We start from the raw sequence: 17,045 nt of genomic DNA on the forward strand, positions 1-17,045 counted from the left end.
TTCAGATGCCCAGACGTGTTTTGAAGCTGTACTTCAGAGTGGGAAGGTTTGTTTGGGGATTGCTGGACTGATCGAGGGAGGAGTAAGGAGCCACAAACAGACCTAAGCATATGTGGGAACTTAGTGTGTGACAGTGGGGTCACGCCAGATCAGCGGGGACAGAACTGGGTAGTCAATGGTGCTTATGACATTATAAGCGAAAGTGGACTGTGTCACAGAGCGTCATGGACCAAGGAATGCAATTAACCAGGTTCTTTGCACCTGATGTCCATATTTTGCTAAAAGAAGGGAGTCCTGTCCAGGGTCAGGGCAGAGTTGACAGCAAATTACCGGTGACAAAGGCCAGAGACTGGCTCCTTTGCTGGCAGCAGGTGACAGCAGCTGCTGCTTTCCCAAGGGGCTGGCTTTGACTTGAAGTTGGGAGGAGCCCATTCTGCAAGCATGGGCTGCCCGTGGCAGTGGCTGGGGCCAGGGTAGGGGGGCTGGGTTCCAGGACCAGAGAGCTTGGAACTGCCCTGTGGCCCTAGAAGTGGGTCTGGAGGAGACAGAGCAGACCCTCTATCAGTCTGGGTTGGGAGCACTGCCAGGGCCTTCTGCATCAGGCCGGACCTGTTTTCCTTGGGCGCAAGAGGAGTGGGACAACATGAAATGAGCTTTCTTGGGCCAAATGGGAGAAGAGACTCTTTTCTGCCAAATGAGGTCAGTGAAGATGAATTGATCCCTCTCCAGCTAGTGACTGGATGATTAGGGGCCATGGTTTCTAAATAAGGGTGGTCACTGTGACTTCAGAAAGGAGCATTGTGGAGAGCGTCGAGGGACAGCATCCAATGGGGGACATCTAGCGCTGTGCTGTCCCACACAGTGGCCCCCTAGCTACCTGTGGCCATGTTTAAATTAATCACAGTGAAATGAAATTAAAAATGTCATTCTTGGGGTGCCTTGGTGGCTCAGTCATCAAGTGTCCACCTTGGGCTCAGATCATGATCCCAGGACCCTGGCTCTGCATTGGGCTCTCTGCTCAGCGGGAAGCCTGCTTCTCCCTCTTCCACTCCCCCTGCTTGTGTGCCCTCTCTCGATGTGTCTCTCTCTGTCAAATAAATAAACAAAAAGTCTTTTAAAAAAAGCAGCTCCTTGGGCACACAAGTCACATTTCAAGAGCTGGCTTGCCGCACGTGGCAGGTGCAGACGGGAGTCAGCGTCATCGCGGCACCTGCCCGGGCAGCACTGCTCTGCTCGTGATTACTTTGTATTTTGCCAGGACATTTTGGACCCCTTCTCTCCAGGTCTTCTCGAAAGCCCTGTCTGGAGGCCTTAGCGGAGGGTCAGGCAGACAGGCTTTTGGTGGGGAATCCTGACTCTGCCTCTCCTACACTCTGGGTCCCTGGGTTTAGATGAGCGCCTGGGCTGGAGCATGAGACCAGTCCTTTCTTGGGTGTGGGAGGGGCGCGAAGGTTAAGGAGGGTGATGCGGGTCTAGCATTCGCGGGCTCCTGTGCCACATCATCTCTCAGTAAGTGGCAGCAGGCTTTATTATTTCACAGGTGACAAATGAGCCCCAAAGGAGACATGGCCAGGAACACTGAGCTGATAATGGAGGCCCAGAATGCCAGCTCCTATCTCTCGTCTCATCTCTGCTTCTCCTTCTGTGCAGGAGATAAGCTGGTATGGGCATGCCAAGGAGGGGTGGCCATCTGCCCAGACACAGGCAGGATGGGGCTGGGGCAGAAGGGCTGATGGATATGAGGTCCGGATGTAGGAGCCCTGCCAACACCATTTGATTTAGTCTCTCTGGGGCCCTGGAGTTTAGCGAGTTCCGACATTCTTTAAAAGCTAGAAACTCAGGAAGGTGTTTTATTGGGGGCCTGACAGAGAACTCTGGAGCCTCAAGTGCCTCATGAACTCGTTCCAGAATGAAGCAGTTCCTGGGACCTTCCAGGAAACACTGACTCCTCCAGGAAGCCCACCCTGATTTCCTTCTATTCCCTGTCTCCCCTCCCCTTTCTTTGAATCCCCAGCTCCTTCTGCCCCTCTCTGTGGTAGGAATTGCAGCTTGCTTCCCCACCCAGACTAGGGAATCTTCACATTTTTGGTGTCAGAAACATTTCAGCTGGAGGCTAGCAAAAGTAAAGATACAACTTTTTTTTTCTATTCCCAGTTCAAAGACCTGCCGAATTCCATCCATCGGACTGTAGAGGTCATTTCCAGCCTCTCTGACCCCTATCTTATGCCAGTCTTACTCCTATCTAGTCTTGTGACTCCTATGACCTCCAGGTCTGGAACATAATTGGTGACTAGTGTGTGCCTTTTAGGGTGAAAATGTTGTGAGATTTGCCCCAGCTGGGGATGAGCCAGCAGACCGGTGGCCAGATGCTTCCGGGAGGAGGAGACACAGATGCTGGAATGCCTCCCAGGGCCTCCTGCTTCCAGCATCCCTATGAAGCTGGGCCTTTCCCTGTAGGGGAGGAAGGGCTGCTTCCTAGCTGGAGGGCTCCACAGGATCCTTCAGGCTGGTTTATGCTGGGCCACAGGGCTCCCGAGCAGCTTGTTGAAGATGCCACAGGGTTTGCAAACCCTGGGGCTTTGGGCCTGGGCTGGGGTCTGCCAGGGGCATCCCCTGCTTGGCCCCAGATGGGCATGGCCATGTGCCCGCCCACCCCTCCCTCCCAGCCCTGTCTAGCTGAAGTTGCAAGACAAATGGGCCATTTGCTATTGGCTGGGACTGGAGTGTTCTCCTGCAGCCTTGGGGAAAGGCTATAATTAGCAGAGAGTTCTGGGTGGGATTGAATGCTCACCCTGACAGTTAATTTTATACTCAAATGCAAACATAAACTGATGTCATCGAAGATGTAAATATCATTGGAAATGTTGAAGTTCCTGGGAGGGGTACAGCTGCCTCTCCCCATGCCCATGGCCCCCTGAGCTCTTGAGGGAGGAGCCCAGAGCAGTGTGTGCTGTGTCCCTCAGGGCTTGTCGGGCTGGACCAGGAGAAACACGTGTGTGATGGTTCAGTTTTCACAGTGCGGGGGGAGTCGGGATGCTTTTGCCACAGGAGTATTTCCTGTGGCTTTAGTGGTCTGGGAATGTTGCAAGGCTGACGAGCAAGGAAAATGCAATGCTTTGCACCAGGAAGGAGAGCACACCCAAGGAAGTATCGTTTCCTTTGGGCAAGGCCATCCTGGAGTGGGTCCCGGGGCTCTAGGGAGCTTGTAAAAATAGAAGGAGCCACTTTATGCCTTTATGGAGAGGGCTGGGGTCAATTCTGCTTTGGTGTTTTGGAGGTGGTTTCCAAAGCAGGCTACCTTAGCCCAGAAGCATAGCCTTAGGCGGGCATGAGCAAGGGACAGAGGCTAAGGGCTCTCCTGCCCAGAAGACTTTTTTTTTTTTTCCTTTAAAACGGGAAACACAAAATTCTCAGAAGTAAATGGAATCAGTTTTGAAAATTTATGATGTAATCTCGTTGGGTTAGTGACAGCGTAAGAATGACACTTCACCCAGAGGATAAACCCCTCCTCTGTCGCCCGCATGTACACTGTGTCCTTGCATATTTAATTCAGTCCCTGCCTGCGCTCTCAAGACTTCCATCTGTCTGTCTGTCCGTCTGTATGGGGTCCTTTTTAACCATGATCTTCAGCTTTGGGGTGGAGGGATTTTGGGCTCCGCATTTGGTTCAGGGTTAGGGTTGAGCGAGCGATTCCTTAGAAGTCCGGTAATTCAGAAAGGCCAGAAGGGACTGTTTTTCAGCTGCTTAGTCTTGTTCTAGGCTGGCCTTGTACAATGATCTCACCTTGTTTTGAGTTTTGGAGTGTGAACTGACCAGATAGCTTCTGATCAATCTAGCTCCGTCAAAGGTAGACTTTACTTTCTGGGGTCACCATTTTCCTATAGAAAGTTTCATGAGAGAGAGAGAGAGTGTGTGTGTGTGTGTGTGTTCTGGCTTATAAATTTAAACATTCACCCAAGTGGGTACTTTTTTTTTTTTTCAAGTGGGTACTTTCGATGACATCATTTCTTGCATGGTTTTCCTGATATAGTCAACTTGTCCCTGGGGGGACAGCTTCCTGGCCATCCTCTGTTATCCGGTGTTTCTAAGTAAGCTCATTCTGTTTGACTTTTGGCATCCTGGCCACTTGTCAAAGCTTCGGAAAAAGCAGGCACTTCCCTTTCCCCAGGATGGTCTCAGTGCTCTTCAGAAGGAAGTCAAGGGCATCTATTTGGAGGGCACATTAGAGCCAATTTAAGGCCATTAAGGAACTGGAGAGGCAGCCTCCTTGGTGTTCTGGCTGTTGACTCTAGTATATCTCACCAACATCCTGTCGGTATTACCCCTCACTTCCTTTGCTCGGACCTTAGCTAGCCTCGCTGCGGCTCTGGTTATTGTCCCACACCACCATCTCCTGGTGGGGAAGCCCAGCGTATCTCGTGATGTGTCCTTGCCCTCAGGAAGCGTGGCAGGGAAACTCAGAATCCTTGGACAGGCAGGAGAAGGGGTACACAACGTCAGACTCAGACCCAAGGGGGTTGACTGGGAAGTCTGGCTCACATCCACTCAGTACACATGGGTTGTAAGCCCTGACTATTCTTCCTAAATGTCAAGACTGTCCTGATGCTGGAGATACCCCAAACAGTTGGAAAATCCCTCCTGACATGGAGCTTAGAGTCTCATGGGGAAAGACAAACAATTACAAAGCAGAAGAAAAAAGCAGCCTGTTGAATACTGGTCAGGGCAGAAGAGAAAAATAAAGTGAGGAATGGGATCAGCAGTTTCAGGGGGAAGGATTTTCTACTTTTAAATAAGATGGCCCCAGGGAAAGCCTCACCAAGCAGCTGACAACTGAGCAAAGACAAGAGGGAGCTGAGAGAGTGAACCCTGTGGATGTCAGGAGGAAGAGCAGTCTAGGCAGTGGGAGCAGCCTGAGCAAAGGCCCTGGGGTGGTGCCTTTAGTGTGTTCCACCAGCAATAAGGAGCCTAGTGCTGCAAAAGCCGAGTGAGGGAGGGAAGGCAGGGAGAGGTGAGCTCAGATAGGTCCTGTGGGAGTGTCATCTGTGCTTAGGGTTGTGGCTTTCATTCTCAGCACACAGAGAACCCGCCTGCTCTGTAAGGGTTTGCCTGGTCACTCTGTGTGGAGAATGGGCAAAGGGGCCAGCCGGGACACTACAGTGGGATCCCAGGGCAGCAGTGTAGCCCCAGACTCATCTCAGGCTCAGGAGTGGTGTCAGCTGATAAAATTCCCTGAAAATTGAGGACAAGACTTTTAGGTTGAGAGACAAGAGGGGCCCTCCAAAGAGCTTTGTGACCTGGTTTTTCCTGACACAGTGCAACTCAGTCATCTTGCCACTGTTGGGAAAGTTGATCGACAAGGAATTTGACTTCAAAATCCCCTCAAAATTCCACCCTCGCCAGCCCTCTGCCTTCCTGAGGGTCCTCGTGTAAATACATTCCACATTTAGGGGGGTACATGCTGCAGCTCTGAAATGTCCCCGGGGTGGGGGGGTGGGGAGGAACCTGCCTGTGTCACAGGCATCCCAGGGGCCCCAAGCTCCTGGGTACTGTCCTCTAAAGAGGGTCTTGCTTGGGCTGCCCGCGTGCTTCAACCACAGAAATTCATTTCCTCACGGCTCTGGAGGCTAGAAGGCCAAGTTCAAGGTCTGAGAGGGTCGTTTCTCCTGAGGCCTTTCTCTTCGTTGTGCAAATGGCCTCCTTCTCTCCGGATCCTCAAATGCTCTCCCCTCCGTGTGTGTCTGTGGCCTGATCTCTTCTTCTTATAAGGACACCAGTCCTACGGGATTAAGATCCACCCATATGAGCTCATTTTAACTTAATTACCGCTTTAAAGGCTCTATCTCCAAATATAGTCACATTCTGAGGTACTTGGGGTTGGGGGGGGTGAGGAGGGCAGCGTCTGAACTTTGCGGGGGGCACAGTTCAGCCCATAGCAGGTTCCCTCGTGTATGGTCATCGGGGGTGAGCCCCCCATGGCAGGCACCAGAGCCCCCCATGAGCTCTTTGTAGGATAATCAAGTGACTGCCAGTCCCTCTTCTCTCTCACTCCCCGCTTTCTTGCTGCAGCTGATCGGAGCCCTAGTCCTGTCGGTGGGCATCTATGCGGAGGTGGAGAGGCAGAAATATAAAACCCTTGAAAGTGCCTTTCTGGCCCCAGCCATCATCCTCATCCTCCTGGGGGTCATCATGTTCATCGTCTCCTTCATTGGCGTGCTGGCTTCCCTCCGTGACAACCTGTGCCTTCTCCAAGCGGTGAGTGGGCCCCGGGTGCCCCTCAACCAGTGGGCGGGGGCGGGAGTTCCCTGGAGAGCTGGCGAGACTGCCCCAGGGCCCCTGGGAAGCCCGTTTTTTCCAGGCCTTGCCTCAAACCAGACTTTCTAGAGGGTTTTCTGGATCAGTCTACCTGTTCACGTTGGCCCGAGAGAGACCAGCCGCTTTGGCGGGTCAAGTCTGATCTGGATACTCTTGTCCTATTTAAACTGTGTTGCTCCCGCCTCTCCAGTGCAAGTGGGAGAAAACACACTGGAATGGGAGCTAGCAAACCCCAAAAATGTTGGTGAGTCAGTCACTGGCTCACGTAATGAGCAAACCCATGCTGGTGCCATGGCTTAGACCTTGGGCTCTCTCTTTCTCTTGCCGCCTCCCTGTCCTCAGGCTGTCTTTGCAAGGGTCACCCGCAGCCTTCAGACCCATCCACTCTGGATTGAGAGGATCTTTCCTGGTAACCCTGGTATGGGGTTACCCCTGCTTGGGTCAAGTCCTTGCCCTGGGGTCAGCCCCACCGAGCTGCCTTTCTCTGAAGTGAGGAATGGCTCCCCAAAGCTGGGGGGACTGGGTTGGCAGATCTGTTCATTCTGCAACCACATGTCTGTTTGACCTCAGTGTCGTCCCTCATGTGGGAAGCTGCTCAGAGCCTGAACAAGCAGCTACTGGGGCTGCCTGAGGCCGGAAGTTGCTGACATCAGTTTGGACAACAGCTTCCCTGTGATAAGGGGCGGGGGACGGGGGTATGTGTCCCTCAAGCCTCAGACATTGCGTCACCCACTCTGAGGGGGTCTGGGAAGTGGCTTCTGAGGGGCTCTGCGGGCAGAGCTGGAGATGCCGCTCCCGCCTTCCCGTCGGGCCAGGCCTGCATTTGGGGCAGCTGCAGTGAGGACCCGCTGTCCTCACGGCGGTGCTGGTGATGGCAAAGGGGTGTTTTTCCACCCAGAGTCTGCTGAGGACGCCTGAGACAACCCTCCACGGCCATCTGGCCCAGACAGCTGAGTCACCCTTCCTGACTGTGGACCGGCTCTAGAGATGGGTTTTCCCGGGGACTATCTGTCCACATCCTGTGTCCTCACAGGAAGAAGGAGCAAAAGGACTTGACCTTGGAGCAAATGGCCCTCTGCTTGCCCCTCTCAGTGAATTTCTGAATTTTGTTTTTCAGTTCATGTACATCCTTGGGATTTGCCTCATAATTGAGCTCATCGGTGGCGTGGTAGCCTTGATCTTCCGGAACCAGGTGGGTCTCTGATGCGGGTGTCAGCCACGTGTGTATGCTGGGCACCCATGTGCGTGTCCTGGGCTATGAACTGGGGTGTGCTTAGAGCAGGGCAGATAATTCCTTGTGGAACGTCCATTCCACTGGGGAGATGGGCACTGAATGAGTAAACCAGAGAACAGGAACACAGAAAAGGTGACAGGTACGTGCCTGGGGCAGATGAGGGAATAAGGTGAGGCACAGGGGTAACGGAGGTCCAAGCAGAGGGGACCACTGAGACAGAAAGGAGCTTGGTAGATCTGTGGACCAGTGTGCAGGCCACTGGGCTGAAGCAGGTGAGTGATAGGGAGGGACAGAAGGCAAAGTCAGAAAGGGTCACCAGGGCAGATCTTGAAGGTCCTCAGAGGCCATGGTTTTTGGGGGCTCAGAATTTTTTCTAAAGGTAGTAGGAAGCCTTTGGAGAGTTTTGCCAGAAAGTGATGTGATCTGCTTTACAGTTTACTCGCTACTGAGTGGAGAATGGACAGTAGGGAGGCAGCGGGGCTGTGGGGGGACCAGCTGGAGGCTGTGGCTGTCGTCCAGGGAGGAGGGGATGATGGCTTGGTCCTGGAAGAGTTGGCAGAATCAGGGACCCTTCGAGGTGAGGTTCTTGGGACTTCTGGTCTCCAACTCCTTCTGTTGCTGGCTGTGTGTGCCTCATACTGGCTGTGTGACCTTGGGCAAGTCATTTAGCCCCTCAGATCCTCGGGTTCCCAGGGGATTACGATTCCTCCCTCACAGGGCTTTGTGTGAGAATTTGAGGAGAGAATGCTTGCGAAGGACCCGGTGTGGTTATGGCCCCTGGCAGACCCTTGTTACATAACAACTCCTCTGTCCCGGAGCCTGGAGAGAGAAGAAACTTGCCCAAGGTCCCACAAGAACCTAGTGGCTGTGTGGGGTTGACTTCCAACCCAAGGCTCTGTGATTTCTTTCATAATTTCATTCCTTTGCCTTCGTCCTGGCTTTGGTGTTGGAAGTGGGGCGTGGGGAGCACGGTGAGTTTGTGTAAGTTCTGTTCCGTCTGTCCGCTCCCCTGCCTCCAGCTCGCCCCATCCAGACAGCTTGGTTCCTGGCACCCTTGGGCATTCTGCTGAGCAGGTGCTGGAGTGCTGTGGCCACGTTGTCTCTCTTGTTGGAGGCTGAGCCCAGGGCAGCCATTGCTATCCTAGACACAGGGGTGTACAGAGACCTCCAATGACCTTGTCTTTGACTCCTGCCAGACTCCCTGTGGGTGCAGCTGCATCCCGGCCTGGGAGCGGGGAGCAGGGTAGCACCTAAAACACAGGCCTGTCTACGCCCCTGGAGTCCAGCAGTCTTCTTCCCATTTTATGAACTACAGGAGACAGGTAGGGAGAGTCCCATCATATCAATAGAGTCAGTGAGGCACAGAGTGGTTAGGAAGCCCTTCCCAGGGCACACAGCAAGACAGAGGCAGCTCAGTCTTTGGTTTCAGTTCTCTTTTCCTTTACTGAGGTGTGATTGACAAGTAAACTTGCAGCATGTTTAAACTTACAAGCTGATGATGCGGTATACATATACATTGTGAAATGATCTCCACGATCAAGTTAAATAACATGTCCATCACCTCATGTGGGAACTTTCCTTTTAGTGAGAATGTTCCAGATCTATCCTCAGCAAATTTCAAGTGTATTATACAGTATTAGCTAGAGCCACTCTGTGTACAACAGAACTTATTCACTGTATAACTGAGAGTTTTGTACCCTTGGCCAACATCTCCCTATTTCCCACCCCTAGCCCCTGCTAGTCACCACTCTACTCTCTGGCTTTATGGGTTTGACTCCCCCCCAGCTTTTTTTTTTAAGATTCCACATTACAAGTGTTACCCTGTGGTATTTGTCTTTTCTGTCTGGCTTATTTCACTCAGCGTAATGGCCTCACGGTTGATCCCTGTTGTCACAAATGGCAACAGGGTTTACAAATATTTACAAATATTTTCCTTCTCTTTTCATGCCTAAATAATATTCTAGCATGTGTGTATGCAATGGACAGATATACAGTACAGTATAAAAATAAAAATATATAAATACGTTTTACATTTTTTCATTTCTTTATCCATTCATCTGTCAATAGACACTCAAATTGTTTCCATTCCTTGGCTATGGTGAGTAATGCTGCCTCATACCATGTGGATATATTCCCACAAGTGGGATTGCTGGGTCATATGGCATATAGTTCCATTTTGAAATTTTGGAGGAAACTTCATAGTGTTTCCCATAACGGTTGTACCAATTTATAGCCCTACCAACAGCGTACAAAGCTTTCTTTTTCTCCCCTCTAATATTTGTTATCTTTTGTCTTTTTGGTAATAGCCATTCAAATTGGCGTTAGGTGAGATCTCATTGTGGTTTGATTGGCATTTCCCTGATGATGAATGATATTGAGCATCTTTTCATATACCTGTTGGCCATCTCTGACTCATCGGGAAAAATATCTATTTAGTTCCTCACCCTATTTTAAATCAGATTATTTGTTTTTGTCGTTGTCTCTTGACATTCAGTTGTAAGGCTTCCTTATACATTTTTTTCCCTCATACATTTTGGATATTAACTTCTTAAAATATACATGGTTTACAAATATTTTCTCTCATTCTGTAGGTTGCCTTTTCATTTTTTTGTTTCTCTCCTTTGCCGTGCAGAGACTCTTTAGTTTAATGTAGTCCCACTTGTTTATTTTTGCCTTTGTTGCCTGTGCTTTTGGTGTCAGATCCAAGAAATCATTGCCATGACCAATATCTGGGATTTTTTCCCCCCTATGCTTTCTTGGAAGAGTTTTATAGTTCCAGGTCTTGTCTTTAAGTCTTTTATCCATTTTGAGTTTATTTTTTTGTATGATAAAAGATAATGGTCCAGTTTATTCTAATGCATGTCAATATCCAGTTTCCCTAGCACCATTTAAGAGACTATCCTTTTCCTATTGTGTATTCTTGGCATTTTTGTAGAAAATTAGTGGGTACGACTGGGTTTATTTCTAGGCTCTCTGTCCTGTTCTATTGATCTATATGTCTATATATTCTATTGATCTATATGTTTTGGGCCAATACCATATGCTATTGATAACTATAGCTTTATAATATAGTTTGAAATAAGAAAGTATGTTGCCTCCAGCTTTGCTTTTTGTGTTCAAGATTGCTTTAGCTTTTGGGGGTCTATTGTGGTTCCATACAAATTTTCAGATTTTTTTCTATGTCTGTGAAAAAAATGCTATTGGAATTTTGATAGGTATTGCATTAAATCTGTAGATCACTGTGGGTAGTATGAATAGTTCAGTAATATTAATTCTTCCAATCCATAAACAAGGGATAACTTTCCATTTATTTGTGTTGCCTTCAACTTCTTTCATCAGTGTTTTATGATTTTCAGCATATAGATCTTTCACTTCTTTGATTAAATTTATCCCTAAATAATTTATTCTTTCTGATGCTATTTTCAATGGGTTTGTTAATTTATTTTTTGGATTGTTCATTGTTAGTGTTTAGAAATGCAACTGATTTTTGTATGGTGATTTTTTGTATTCTGCAACTTTACAGAATTTGTTTATTGGTTTTAATAGGTTTTTGCTGGAATCTTTAAGATCTCCTCCTCCTCCTCCTCTTCTTCTTTTTTAAAAGTACTGTCCATACCCAGCACAGTACCCAACACGGGGCTTGAATTAACAACCCTGAGATTGAGACCTGAACTGAGATCAAGAATTGGATGTTCAGCTGACTGAACCAGCCAGGCGCCCCTGCAGTGCTTAAGATTTCTCTGTATAAGATCCTGTCATATGCAAATAGAAAATTTTACTTCCTTTCTGATTTGGATGACTTTTAATTCTTTTTTCTTGCCTAAGTTCCTTGCTCTGGCTTAGGACTTCCAGGACTATGTTGAGTAAAAGTAGTGAGAGTGGACAGTTGTCTCTTCCTGATCTTAAAGGAAAAGCTTTCACTTTTTCACTGTTGGGTATGTCAGCTGCAGATTTATGAATGGCCTTTGTTACCTTGAGGTGCATTCTTTCTATACGTAATTTGCTGAGCATTTTTGTCAGAAAAGGATATCGAATTTTGTCAAATGCTTTTTCTGCATCTATTGAAATGATCGTATTTTTATCCTTCATTTTTATTGTGGTGTATCACATAGACTGATTTGCCGCTATTGAACCATCCTTGCATCCCGGGGATAAATCCCACTTGATCATGGCTATGATCCTTTTGATGTGCTATTGAATTTGGTTTGCTAGTATTTTGCTGAGGATTTTTACAGCTATATTCATCAGAGATATTAGCCTATAATTTTCTTTCTTTCTATAGTGTCCTCACTCGGCTTTGGTATCAGAGGAATGCTGGCCTTCTAATGACTTTGGAAGTGTTTCCTCCTTTTCAATATCTTGGAAGAATTTGAGAAAGATTAGTATCAATTATTCCTTAAATGTTTGGTAGAATTCACTAGTGAAGCCATCTGGCCCTAGAGTTTTACTAGTTTACTAGTTCCTGACTTGTTATTGGTCATTCAGATTTTCTGTTTCTTCATGACTCAGCCTTGGTAGGCTGTGTGCTCTAGGAATTTATCCATTTCTTTTCGGTTACCCAGTTTTTGGTGGGTAATTTTTCATTGTAGTCTCTTATGATTCTTTATATTTCTGTGGTATCAGTTGTGACATCTCCTCTTTCATATCTGCTTTTATATTGGAATTGTCTCTTTTTTCCTGGTTTAGCTAAAGGTTGTCAAGTTTATTTATCTTTTAAAAAATCATCCCTTAATTTTACAGATATTTTCTATTGTCTTTATAGTCTCTATTTCACTTATTTCTGCTCAGATCTTTGTTATTACCTTCCTTCTACTAACTTTGGGCTTCGTTCTTTCTTTTCTTTCTGTTTTTTTGAGGTGAAAAGTGAGATTTTTCATTCAAGGTCTTTCCTTTTTTTTCTCAAGGTAGATGTTCACTGCTACACACTTCCTTCTGAGAACTAAGCTTTTTGCTTTTGCTCTTGCTTTTGCTGCATCCCCAAAGTGTGGAATGTTGTGTTTCCATTTTCGTTTGTCTCAAAACATTCTTTTACTTCCCTTTTGTCTTTGCCCCCTAGTTACCTTTCCAGTCTGGTGTCACTACCTGCTCCTCCCTTTTCCCCTTTCCCGCCTTTCAGATCATCCTCTCTGAGCTGGAAGATCAGGGTGTTGGTTCCTGTCTCTGCAGCCAGAGGGGAGAGAAGCGTTTATTCCATTTGTCCGTGGGGATGTGTTTCTGTGCAGTCACTGGACTCCAGCATGGATCCAGAAGTTTTGGATCAGTGCTTTCCTAGCTGGAGCCCAGATCCAGGTTGTGGTCAGCAGCATTGATTGTTTTCGTAAACCATCCCCTAAATGAGCAGCCATTTTGGTTTCCAGCATGCTCTCACAAACGCAGGCTGATTTGACATCTTCCAGTGCCCTGTAGGTCAGTAGGTGCCATGACACCCACCACTCCTTCTTCCTGAGCTCTCTAGTCCTCATGGCTGAGGACGCCACGGGCCGAGGTCAGTGACAAGAGTTTCTCATTATCTCATTATCCCCAAAGCCTGAGGATTGGATGGCATGTCCCCTCATGGGGTCCTGTCAGGAGAGGATCTCTGTGTGCAGCCCAGGAAGGACCCCCATCATCAGGGCTCTCAGCTCTTCGGAGGCTCAGGGTGAGCCATATTCTCATCTGCTAATGATACATAATTCAAAATAACTGAAAAACGAGATACAAAACTGCAAATGCAGTCAGATCTTTGCCATTAAAAAATAGTCCTGGAGAGGCACCTGGGTGGCTCAGTCAGTTAAGCCTCTGCCTTCAGCTCAGGTATGATCTCAGGGTTCTGGGATCGAGCCCCACATTGGACTCTCTGCTCAGTGGGGAGCCTGCTTCCCCCCTCTTGCTCTGCCTTCCTCTCTGCCTACTTGTGATCTCTGTCTGTCAAATAAATAAATAAAATCTTAAAAAAAATAGGAGCAATCTGGGAGAAAATAGAATTCTTTGCATATTAACTCATTTCCTTTGAGGGGTAGGGCTAGGGTGATTTTTATTTTCTCTTTGACATTTTTTCCCATTTATTCCCAAAAGAAGATTCCCAAATCCTCTTTTTCTTATAATCATGGGGGGAAATACCATATAAAGGAAAATAATGTCTCTTCCAACTGTAACGTAAAACACAAGACTGGCCACTGCTAAGGGTGGGCTGTTGACAGCAGCAGGAAGGGGCAGTGTGAGGTGGAGAGAGGATAGGGAGCAATGCAGATCAGCTGCCAGGAGGAAGTGAGCCCCCAATTCCATTTTCTCCTGGCCAAGAGAAGAAACATTTCTCTGAGCCATACTCTGAGAAGTCTGGCCACACAGGCTACCTATTAAATCCAAGAACCCACTTGTGGTGCCAGATGGAGGACAAAGTAGGCCAATGGCCTCACGCTTGGTTGTCAAGAAGGGAGCAGGCCATAGCTGTCCTGGCAGCCAAACACCAACAGACACCTGGGTATAAAGACAAAACTCCATCCCTGACCTTGGGAATGGAGTTGGGGGTTCCTCTGTCGGGCACGACCTAATGGTCAGACTCAAGTGGCTTCTCTGTTGTGCCCTGGGGAGCTGGGCATGGAACCCCAAGGGCCCGGGCATCAGCAGTGCTGCGCCCTGACCCCAACTAGTGCGAGGAGAACCAACGTGACCCTCATGACTGTCTGGGTCTCACCATGACCTACCAGTACTCCAGCGTGTTCCAGGAGTGTCGGAGAGGGCAGCTGCTGCCCATGTGTCCCCAGTCAGGCAGAGCTGCGTGGGACACCCACACCCAGAGGGTGCTGGGTTGTGGTTGGTACATCTGTACCCCCAACCCAGACCTTCTGGACTCTACCTTCCCTCCACTGCCAAGGCAGGGGTGAGGAGTGGCCTCTTTCCTGGCCTTGATCAGAGGATGCTGGGGTCACAGCCAAGCGGGGGAGCCCCCTTCACATTGTGAGAACTGGGCTGGTATTGGTGTCAGTGGAGACCCCTGTAGCCTTGGGTTTCAGGGTGAGAGCCACAGAAGGTCCATCTCTGGAGGCCAGGAGGGAGGCTCCCAGGGCCCTCCTCCCCCTGCTCCTCAGCCTTGGGAGTTGGGGGCCTGCATGCCCCACCCCCTTGATTCCTCATTCATCTAAAAACACTAAGCACCTCTCCTGGAAGCTATGCCCAGAGGCTTTGGAGAGCTTTAGAATTAGATTTAGAAGAAAGAATTAGAAAGGACAGTTCTTTGCAGCTTGCCTCCAGTGGTTTAAACAGTGTACTCTGAAAATCCTGTGGCCTTTAATGTTTGCTTACCCTTTGCTGAGTTTAGTTTTAGCCCAGGCCATGTGGACCCTGAAGCTCTGCCAGCCCTGGAGGAGGGTGGGCGGGAGGGGGGTGTTGGGGGTGGTTTTCCTGCACTAGCTGGAGCTGGCCCTGCTGCTGTGAGCTTGTTTTGAGCAGGCAGAGATGGCACTGGGAGTTTGGTCTCGGGGTAGGGGAGGAACAGAGGAACGAGGATTCCCTACTGCACCCCACAGTCCCGCAGAATGTAGCTGAGCACAGCCGAGCACTTCACAGTTAAATTCATGAGCTGGGCAGCTTGCTTGTCTCACTGGAGTTTCTCATCCCTCCCCAGCCCTGTCATGGCACAAGGACCACCTAAATTTCCTCGCATCTCTGGTATATACACACGCGCACACACATGCACACACGCGCACACACATGTGAGAGCACACAAGAGCAAGCCTGATCCAGAGAGGTCCCTGAGGGGGCTGGGGAGCTGCTGCCCTCGGAGCCTGGGGCCATCTGTTCCTCCTGCCCATTTGGAGGGGCCTCCAGCAGGGCCTCCCATCCCTGTAGGGGCCCAGCTCAGCTTACCAGATGGGAGGCCTGATTTTCATAGAGGCCTTTTTGGCATCAGCAGGTTTGGAAAGTACCCAGTGACTGAGTTGGTTTAGGGAGGATGGTCAGAGCTGCTTACCGAAGAGGGGGCGAGAACCTTTCCTCGTTGGGCCACTGGGCATTCCCTGTGCTGACCCTGCCCTGGGCCTCCTGCCCTCATCCCCAGGCCCCTCAACCCCCGCCCCGCCCTGGGGGAAGTCCAGATAATCTGTCATGCAGGGGAGGGGCCGGGAGGTGGCCACTGGGCTGGGGTGGGTGCAGAGGGACATGGAGGACCTGGACTGTGTCTGCAATGCCCCGAGAGTCAGCTGCAACAAGCTGACACACCCCTTATGCATGTGACCCTGACCATGGCATTCCCCCCACCCCCACCTCTGTACAGCCGTGGACCCCCTCCCGCATGCCATTCAATGCCATGAATTTGTTCCCTTGCCCTACCCTGGATGGTGGATTGACCCCCCAATCCTCATGTCCTGTTTCTTAGATGCCCCAACTGTGCCCCTGCTGGCTGGCCTGTCCCCTCATCCCCTAGAAGAGTGGGCACCCCAGATTGGAAAGCCTTCATGACCTGAGGGTCTCTGAGTAGGGTAGGCCTGAGGCCGTGGGGTCCCTGACCTGCCCAGGTTGTGCAACCAGCAGGCTCCTGCCCTGGGATCAGTGTGGGACTGAGGGCTGGCAAATTAGCGGTCTTTCATGGGGGAGACGGCCTGCCCCTGCCCCCGTGCCCCCCCACACTGGATGCTGATGTCAGGTTTTGGGGTCCCCAGTCTATTTCTGAGCGGCTGATCTTCATCAGCAGAGGGTTGTCCTCCTGGCCACAGAGATAGGTCTCCCCGAGCCCGTCTCCTTTGTTGCCTTGACTGAGCAGGGTGAGTGTCAGGAAGGAGGTGGCTGAGGTACCCTTTGTTCCTCTCTCTTCCTGATACTGGAGATGGTTTGGGGAGAGGACCCCGCACTGGGAGTTTGCCACCTTGCTCCTAGCATTTCTCTGCCAACGACTGGCGGGGCGACCTTGGTCAGCTTACCTCTCCTGGCTGCAGGTGTTTGTGAGGGGTCTGAGGCCACGGGCTGGTTCTTCCTTGGGAGGCCGCTTCCACCTCAGGAAGCCTTTTGGACAAGACCTGAGGCCTTGGTTTCCCTTGGGATTAGCCATCTTCCAGTGATGTATATGACGGTTATGGAGTGGTACTGGAGGGTATATGTCTCCTGGAAGGAGAGGAAGATCTATAATACCATGGCCTACCATGTGCCTGGCCCCTTGCTAAGCACATTTGTAGCTTTAGTTTATCTAAACTGAAATCTCTCCCAGGCAGAGGTTGTGCTCCGCATTTGGCAGGGAAGGAAGTGGAGGCTTGGCGGCTAAATGAGGCGTCTGAGGCCTGGGTGGCTGCTGGAACTGTTCTTGACCATGGGCCTTGACGGCCCCTCTCAGTCTTGTCTCTGACCCTCAGAGCTGGGAGTTATCACAAAGATAGGCCTGCAGGTTTGGTTCACAAGTGGGAAACTGAGGCTCAGAGAGGGCAGGTGGTGGTGGGGCCTGCAGTGGCAGAACCAGGCCTGGAACCCAGGGCCCTGTTTCCCCAGTGGCGCCTGCAGGCGCCTCCCCCGGGGATCGTCTGGCTCCAGAGCC

At 50.0% G+C, this 17,045-nt stretch overlaps 1 protein-coding gene across 2 annotated transcripts in view; it reads left to right on the forward strand.

Annotated features, from left to right (window-relative positions):
* Nucleotides 1-17,045, forward strand: part of TSPAN15 (tetraspanin 15) — a 48,945-nt gene that overhangs the window by 21,679 nt on the left and 10,221 nt on the right. For both annotated transcript variants that reach the window (XM_059397614.1, XM_059397613.1), the window contains exons 2-3: nucleotides 6,067-6,252; nucleotides 7,430-7,504. In XM_059397614.1, coding sequence (XP_059253597.1) covers nucleotides 6,067-6,252; nucleotides 7,430-7,504 — 261 coding nt within the window. The remainder of the gene's footprint in view (nucleotides 1-6,066; nucleotides 6,253-7,429; nucleotides 7,505-17,045) is intronic.

Source organism: Mustela nigripes, chromosome 4 (assembly GCF_022355385.1).
Source record: "Mustela nigripes isolate SB6536 chromosome 4, MUSNIG.SB6536, whole genome shotgun sequence".
Lineage (NCBI taxonomy): Eukaryota > Metazoa > Chordata > Mammalia > Carnivora > Mustelidae > Mustela > Mustela nigripes.